This window comes from Sinocyclocheilus anshuiensis, unplaced genomic scaffold (genome assembly GCF_001515605.1).
Source record: "Sinocyclocheilus anshuiensis isolate Anshui unplaced genomic scaffold, SAMN03320099.WGS_v1.1 scaffold553, whole genome shotgun sequence".
Classification (NCBI taxonomy): Eukaryota; Metazoa; Chordata; class Actinopteri; order Cypriniformes; family Cyprinidae; genus Sinocyclocheilus; species Sinocyclocheilus anshuiensis.
Window position 1 is genome coordinate 1,935,262 of NW_015539821.1, and position 9,079 is coordinate 1,944,340.

The following is a 9,079-nucleotide window of genomic DNA, read 5'->3' on the forward strand; positions in this document are numbered from 1 at the left end:
TATATATATAAATATATGTCCTACTTGGCCCCTATAATGGTCATTCAAACTTGGCTACAGAAATTTGCGTAAAAAGCATTTGTGTAAAAAGGGTGTGATTGTTTGACATTTCGGTCAAATAAAAGAGTCTTCCGTCAATATGAGAACAGTTCCCACGCATCCTGTTGCTCTGGAGAACAGACACAGGTGGACAACCTGTCATTGTAACACAGCGCTGCCAAAACGTTGGTCTTTTGCTCCATGGCACTTGAGCTCTTGTTGGATCAAAGATTGCTGAATCGTATCGGCTGGGAAGCAGCCGCCTGTCCTTTAGAAATGAGATGAGATGAGAATCACTGTGTGCAACGCGATCCAGTAAAGTACGTTTTGCTTCACTGCTTAGATCAGATGGATATCAGGCTGGGAGTAACAAGATCTCTCATATGTTTAGGGTAGTTTAACTGCGCAGAACTGTAATTCATTGTTCTCTCAAAGAGCTGGGGGGCAAGGTTATTTTAAAGTTGTTTTAACTATAAGGACGGGTGTTTTAAAAAGAATCCCAGGACTTGTGTGAGCTTGCCATGCATGTGAACATCAGGTGTGCTACCCAGAAAGCATTTTAATTTGCTTTTTGCTATGCCACGTGTGCCAGGTTGAAGTTGGTGATATTTGCAAAAGGTTGTCACACGGATGTCCAAAGTTAAAGAAATAAAGGATTCACTGTGCGTGAAGAAATTCACATGATTATGGCACAATAAAGTCCGCTCCACCCTACTATTGGAAAAGGTTCAATATTTGATAGCAGTCGCAGGCCTCAGCCTACACTAATTCTACTCGGGTTACATGTCTCATCAGACCTCAGGGAAATCTCTGGACTGAATAACAGTGTTTGTTATTGTCATCTTTGAAGCTGGGATGAGATCATCCAGCTCATTAAAATCTAAAGTTCATGTGCAATTACACTTCTCAGCGGGATTTATGATGATATCCTGCTAGTAATGGCTTTACAGGCACAATATGGAGGTGTGACCAGAAAGTACTGAAGAACTGCTCACATGACACTGTGAAGAAGTCCAGGCTGTTTTTGTTATCATGAATATGGAAAATGAGCTGCCTTCTTCCCAAATTCCCCATAACACTCTCCATGGAAAAATACGGAAGCCATTTTTTAGAGATATTTTTATAGTGCTATTTTCCAATTCATTTTTAATTTGAGAATGGACTTGTGTTAAATATGTTTTCTAATTTCATACTACATAACCACAATTTGCTTGACTAACCTTGTAAAAGCTGTGTTTAAACATCTTTGGTGATGTTTTTTCCCCCAACTTTCCCCCACATTATTGTTATTTTAGTCAGGAGGAGGTTTCTGTCTTGTCTGGCTTTAGCCTGTTTTTCCAGATTCATATCGAGCATTCATATCATATCATAAGTGCTGAATCATTAAAACCAAGCAAAAGCTGCTTGATAATGTAATACAGATGCTCAGTTTTCTCATTGGCTTGGCCGTTGTCCAGTTACGCTCTCTGAATCGAATTTAAGTAATGGTAATTTCCAGTCTAAAAACAGCCGGCAGACATTACCCAGACTCATATTTTACAGAATAATAGACTGCATGGGTTTGAACTGGTTGGTTTGTGTTGGTGTCTGTTTGTTTGCAGGGGTGGATAGAGCGATGAGCCCACCCTGCCCGGCCTGTGGGACGTGTAGAGCGCTGCGTGGGCAGGAAGAGCGGAGAGAAGTAGCAAAGGATGAGAAGGAGGGTATGGGGCCTCTGCCAGGGCGTCTCAACGGCTGTGCTTTATGGCTCCCTGGCTCTGTTCATCTCCATTCTCCACAATGTCTTCTTACTGTATTATGTCGAGACCTTTGTGTCTGTTTACAAGATTGACAAGATGTCGTTTTGGGTGGGAGAGGTAGGTTTACTTAATGGTATCTTCAATTACGTAAGATTCTAAATTATTATTATTAATATTTGTAAAAAGAGTTATAATGCTGAAAATTCAGCTTTGCCATCACAGGATTAAATTACATTTTAAAATATATAAAAATAGAAAGCAGTTATTTCAAATTGTAATAATTTTTCACAATATTACTGTTTTCTACATTACACAATGTTACTGTATTCTTGATCAGATAAATGCAGCCTTGGTAAGAATATGAGACTTCTTTCAAAAACATTAAAAAAATTGTATACAGTATATTCTAATTATTTGAAATACTTATTAATTATATTTGACTAAAATACATAAGCTTTCATTAGTCAGAAATTTTTACCATATTTTTCGGTAACACTTTACAACAAGGTTCCATTAGTTAATGTATTAACTAACATGAACGAACCATGAACAGTACATTACAGTATTTATTCATCTTTCATGTTAGTTAATGAAAATACAGTCGTTCATTGTTAGTTCATGTTAATTCACACTGCATTAGCTAATGTTAACAAGCACAACTTTTGGTTTAAATAATGCATTAATGTTGAAATTAACATGAACTAAGATTAATAAATGCTGTAGAAATATTGTTCATTCTTAGTTCATGTTAACTAATGAACCTTACTGTAAAGTGTTACCTATTTTTCTTTTCTGTTCATTATATTGTTTCTTTTTCACAGACTGTGTTTCTGATATGGAATAGCCTGAACGACCCTCTTTTTGGCTGGCTGAGTGACCGCTCATTCCTGAGCTCTCCTCAGTAAGATTATTCACTCTCTTCAAATTGGAAATCAATATTTTGGTAAGATGAGTACATATCTCATTAAATGTCTGTGTTTGATTGCTCAGGTCTGGGTCCCAGATCACGTCCCCTGAGGTGGTCCTGAAGCGTCTGCAGGCACTCTCCCGCAGCGGGCCTCTGTTTGCCCTCTCATTCCTGGCCTTCTGGGTGGCTTGGACCTGGCCTGGACTGCAGTTCCTTATCTGCCTGTGCCTTTACGATGGCTTCCTCACGGTGGTCGACCTCAACCACAACGCCCTCCTGGCCGACCTGGCCGTGTCTGCACATGACCGCACACGCCTCAACTTCCACAGTTCCTTGTTCAGTGTAATGGGCTCGCTGTCCGTCTTCCTCTCTTACTCCTTCTGGAACAAGGAAAACTTCTACTCCTTCAGACTCTTCTGCGTGACTCTAGCCACTCTCTCAATGCTAGGCTTTCTTGTGGTTTCACGTCTCCTGCGGCACCGGTTTCAGAACGAAGTCCAGCCATGCAAGAATGAGAGCCAAGCACTCACTGAGTAAGAGCATTATTGTTTTGCAGTGCTAAATTTTACTTGTCGTTTAGCAGTTACTTTTCATCCGAAGCAATTTACACCACACTAATTGCAGAGCCGATCCCCGTGAAGCAACCTGGGGTTAACTGCCTCGCTCATGGGAGGAATGTTGATAGTGCTGGATGTGAACATGCAGTATTTGTGTTACCAGCACAGCTTCTTAAAGCAATATTTCACCCAAAAATGTTCATTTACTCAACCACATATTTTTCCAACTCATGTTATGTTCTACTATGAAACGTAAAAAGAGGTATTAGACAGAATATCCAAGCTTCTGTTTTCTGTACAAAGAAAAGTACATGAATATTTGTACAAAAAAGAACCATAAATGAGTGTATTACAGCCTATACTATGTTGATGCATCATGACTTCAGAACAGTGTTATTTTAGTATCTCTGAGATATTATATATATTTTTTAAATATTTTAAATGTTTTTAGATTTATATTTTCAATTTTTATTTAATTTGTTAAAGTTTTAGTAATTTTGTTGAGGTTTTTTTTTTTTTTTTTTAGTTTTGTATAGTTTTTTTTTATTTCTATGTAGTTTATTATTTCAGTTTTTGTTATTTTGGTTCATTAAGTTAAACTAAATGAAAACAAGAAATGGTGCATTGGCAACTAGCTGAAATAAAGTAAGTTTTTTAATATTTTATTTCAGATCATGTTTAAGTAACAATTTTTATAGTTTTAGTTTTAGTTAACTAACTACATTAACCTTGCTTGAGTTTAGGATACATTGTATTATATATTCAGGATGCATTTTTAACTTGAGTTTGGTGGTATTTCCCATGGTATGGAAAAGTGCAGCTCAAACATTCTGCCTTGCATCTCATTTTGTGTTTTACAAAAGAAAGAAAACAATATGGAGTTGAGTCAATGAGCACTTTTTTTTTTTTTTTTTTCTTTACTAAGAGCTGTTCCTTTAACAGTTAGTCTACCACTGCTTTTTCTTATCAAGCATTAATATGGCTTCAAAGTAATTTTTTTTTAATGGAGCAAAAATTATATATTTGGTTTAGCAGGTCACCTATGGATATTGTAAATATCGCAGCTTTCAAACAAATAATCAGTTTAATTTCAGGTTTAAATTTATGATAACAGTGTCAGCTGAAAACTAGAAAAAAGGAACATGAAAGCTGTGTTCTGTATTATTTATTCCACCCACACAGTATTGCTCAAGTTTTGAATCCTCTAAAACTGTTGTCATCTTGGTTTTACCTTTTTATTTTTTTCAATTCTATAATTCAGTTATCCATTTATTTAGCTGTTTTGCACTTTTCTAGAGTTGCTGGACTACAAACGTACTAACATTTAAAATGCTAAAATTGAAACAACTTCATATTAAAGTAATAATCCATTTGTGTTACAGTGATTTTACTTGCTTTAATTCACTGTATAAGTTTCCCCTCATCTTTTTTTTTTTCTTTCGTTGCCTTCCATTTGATTGCACATCCTCCTTGACATCCTAATAGACTGAGTGTCGGTCAGGCTCCTTTTACCTCACCTGAGAAGCCAGTCACTCTTGGGGAATATCTAAAGCAGCTGTCCCACCACAAGAACTTTATGTGGTTTGTTTCTATGAACCTTGTACAGGTAAAAATGTGCAAACATGCACAAAAGACTTTTTTTTTCTCTCTAATCATCCAATTAGAGACCCAATTTTATATGTCTGTCCTCTAACCCACCGTCTGCAGGTATTCCACTGCCATTTCAACAACAATTTCTTTCCTCTGTTTTTGGAGCACCTTCTGTCAGACCGTATCTCTGCTTCCACTGGCTCCTTTCTGCTGGGTAAGACAGAAAGGAACCATTCACATGGCCAATGGCATTATTATTGTCAATGCTGAAAACCGTTGTGTTGCTTAATATTTTTGTGAAAACCGTGATACATTTTTTAAAAAAATTCTCTATTTCTATTTTCCTGTGACACAGGCATTTCTTACATTGCACCTCATTTGAACAATCTCTACTTTTTGACGCTGTGCCAAAGACTGGGTGTCTACCAGGTTGTCCGCGGGCTCTTTCTTCTGAAGCTGGGCCTCAGCATGGCCATGCTCTTTGCCGGGGCGGACCACATGTACCTGCTCTGCATCTTTATTGCTAGGTGAGAAATGGAACGTTCCACGAGACCCTGTGCTTTCAGACTGCAGGTGTTCTGCCTCATATGTGATATGAAATTCAAAACTTTGTGAATGTTTTGGTTATTAGTTTTTGTTTAAAAGGAGCAGGTGTGCTTTTTGCTAGCAAATCCATGTTGGTTCAAGACTTGAAAGAGAGAACTTATATCCATGCTAACAGACCAAGAACGCATGCTGAGAGAAAACACACATGTCCTCTCTATACTGTTACTGTCAACTATATGACATTGCAAAACAGGGAGAATAGTTAGAATTAGGAATTAAGTAATCTTGAACATTGGTTAATGAAAAATTATATTTTTTTTTATTGAAGAAAATCCTTATGTACTAAATACTTATGAATTAAATATTTTGTCATGTCATATTCATTCATTTCAGACCATTTCTTTTTACAACTTCTAGTAAAATTACTGGTTTTGTAAAAATAGCAAATAATTTAGGTGATGATAAAGTGCAAAATGACGCAGGCCAAACCTTGAAAAAACAATCAATTCAAACAAGCAACGTGCATTAAAAATGATTATTTACTTACAGTACGTTTTAAGTAAAATTGTTTAATTATTGTGATAATGCGCTAGTCTATAACTTTGACGAGAAAACCCCACATTTTCACCATTTATTAAGTTGACACTAATTAGTTACTAAAAAGATGCACACTTGAGAACAGGTTTAGAAAATCTTTCATCAGCATTGTCTTTTGTCTGTTTTTCTTATTGTATTGCATTGTTTGATTCTCTCCATAGTAATCGCGTCTTCACCGAGGGCACTTGTAAACTTCTGAACCTGGTGATCACAGACCTAGTTGACGAGGACTTTGTGTTGAACCACCGACAACAAGCAGCTTCTGCCCTGCTCTTTGGTATGGTTGCCTTGGTAACCAAGCCTGGCCAGACCTTTGCCCCTCTCATTGGTACCTGGCTGCTGTGTCTCTACACAGGTGCGTGTGCAGTGAATGAACATGCATTATATGTAACATTCACATTTAGTAATTGCATTCAATTATTTAACAGATGCTTTTATCTAAAGTGACTTACAAATGAGGGAAAATGAAGCAAATGTTTCATACAAGAGCCAACAACAAAGAATCAGTCTAATAAATCCTGCATTGGACTTCGTTTGACACAATATATTATAAATATATTTAAATGTATTATATAAATTTTATATGCATGTGTCTGTGTGTGTGTATTTATATATATATATATATATATGTATATATATGATTTTTATTTTATTTTTATATATAAATGTGTTTTTAGTGGCCACAAAAATGTATTTCAAAACTTAAGTTGCATGTAAAAATATTTTAAATTGAATGCGTTAAATAACAAAATAGTAAACCAAATTGCATTTATTTTAGAGAACTGTAGTAGAAGCACATTTTTCAATAATAAATTCACACAGAGCAGTTTGTTAGGTTTTAAATTGAAATTACACTACTGTTTAAAGGTTTGGGGTTGGTAAAATGTTTTTTTTTTTTTTGAAGTCTCTTGTGCTCCCCAAGGCTTCATTTATTGGATTCAAATATAGTAAAAACGGTAATATTTTTGCAGTTTAAAATAGATTTTCTATTTGAATACATTTAAAAATGTACATTTATTGCTGTAGTGGCAAAGCTACATTTTCAGCATCATTACTCCAGTCTTCAGTGTCACATGATCCTTCGGAAATCATTCTAATTTGGTGCTCAGTAAACATTTCTTATTACTATCAGTGTTGAAAACAGTTGTGCAGCTTTATTTTGTGGAAACCATGATAACATTTGTTTCAGGATTCTTTGACGGATAAAAAGTGACTCTATTTGTGTCTCTCATCACCCCGTCGTTTTCCAGGATATGACATCTTCGAGAGAAACTCGATGGCAGAAGCACCTATTGCAGCTCCTGTGGTCCCTGTGCCACTGCGTCAGGGTTGCTTTTATCTGCTGGTGTTCGTGCCCATTTCCTGTGCCCTTCTGCAGCTGCTGACGTGGTCTCGCTTCACTCTGCATGGACGAAGGCTACAAAACATCAAGACCCTAAGGCAGGGTGCCCAACACAGCCACCTCATTGATGTCAAGGCTATCTAATGTTCTGGTACGCGTGGGAAGAGGAAAGAAAATGAGTCGTGGACACTCCCTAAGACCAGGCATGCTGCCAACAGACCCTGAATGGAGAATGGTGATGCCAAATACTGCAAGAGACACTAAAGAGAGAATGTATGGTCCCATCTTATTGAAACTTGCCTTAATTTGCTATGTTTGCTAACTGTTATATTGAGTATGTGACCAAAAATGAATAGACGGTTTAACCAGTCTAGTGGTTTGGGACCATATTGAACAGTACTGCCCCCAAACCTCCTGTTCTGAAGTTTCAATGTATAGTTATATGGGTTGATAATCAAGCCAAATCAAATCACATCTCCCTTGCCTGTATGTTTCACCTTTATGTGTAAAAATACACTGTGTTCTGAGAAAGGGCATGTTTGCAATACGTTCGGCAGTGTTCCAGGGATACATGATATGGAATTGCATGGATATCTGTGGTGTTTTCTTTTATACTGTCAGGACGTCTACATTGTCTTTGTAATTCAGCCAGATGTTGAAGTTTTTTTGTGGCCAGTAACATCTGTTTTATATAACTTTTTGAAATTCATTCACATGAACAGAAATGCAGATTCTGTGTTGTACTAGCATGTATAACTAACTTATTTTTGTACCAAATGTCTAATTTCACTTTATTTTGAGTTGTCAAGACGGTAATGAATTCCTTGGCCAGTCTGATGTTAAAATGCAAACTGACTTCTCAAAGTTGCAGAAATAGTTTTGTATAAGGGTTTTCCAAATTAAAATTTTTATTGCCAAATTTATATTCTTAACTTTTAGTAAAAATACCATTTTGACACATGTGTGAAGTTGCATTTCCTGTATGATCGTTGCAAAAAAACATGAAGAAACGTCTCAATATTTTAATATTTTAGGCCTTAGATGGTTAAAAAAAATTGGTCAACTACTGGTTTGGGCACAATGAGCACATCTGATGTTTTATTCATATTTCATGGTTATTTATTGTAGGAAACATTTGATTTGATTTTAGAAAATGTTCACATTTTTACACAAATGTGTCAGAGTCTTGAGCTATGGCTTAGGATGTATGAGCTATTTTCGTGCTTTTGGCCATTGTTTGATTACTTTTGCTTGCAAATATATGTCGTTTTATAATAGTAATGTCTCAATGTGATATTCTTGTCTTTGCTAAATAAATACTTAGAGACAAAATTGTAGTTATTGCTTTAGCATTAACCCATTTTAAACTCTAAAATATAATTTGTATAGGCCTACAACCAAACCTTTTAGAAGATTCAGTTCATTCATCCATCGTTTATTTTAAAAAAGTTGTGAACCTGCTAAAAGCCATTTAACATATTTTACATACATTATGCATTTTAATAGCAAAACCAATGTGCAATACAAGAGAAAATAATTAAGTACATTCTGGTCATGGTGGGTTTTACTCAGTATGTGCATTTTGGCACTGGATCATTGATCTTGGTGTATGTCATATAAATAAGTATACACCTGGTGTATGCATATAAATACCAGAATGACCCAACAAAATGAGGCACCACATGACTAGGTAGGTGCAGGTTTCAAATTACTTTGTATAATTGATTCCCATGAGGACAGCATACAGAAAAAAAAGCCTCTA

The 9,079-nt window shown here is 36.0% G+C and overlaps 1 protein-coding gene across 1 annotated transcript in view; it reads left to right on the plus strand.

Moving 5' to 3' along the window:
• The window catches only part of LOC107684076 (transmembrane protein 180-like), a 10,491-nt gene extending 1,766 nt beyond the window's left edge, over window positions 1-8,725 (plus strand). The window contains exons 2-9 of the mRNA XM_016480235.1: window positions 1,641-1,895; window positions 2,600-2,679; window positions 2,769-3,218; window positions 4,728-4,848; window positions 4,950-5,046; window positions 5,188-5,359; window positions 6,137-6,330; window positions 7,226-8,725. Of these exons, the coding sequence (XP_016335721.1) occupies window positions 1,731-1,895; window positions 2,600-2,679; window positions 2,769-3,218; window positions 4,728-4,848; window positions 4,950-5,046; window positions 5,188-5,359; window positions 6,137-6,330; window positions 7,226-7,461 (1,515 nt within the window). The 5' untranslated portion in view covers window positions 1,641-1,730 and the 3' untranslated portion in view covers window positions 7,462-8,725. The remainder of the gene's footprint in view (window positions 1-1,640; window positions 1,896-2,599; window positions 2,680-2,768; window positions 3,219-4,727; window positions 4,849-4,949; window positions 5,047-5,187; window positions 5,360-6,136; window positions 6,331-7,225) is intronic.
• Window positions 8,726-9,079: the final 354 nt, after the last annotated feature.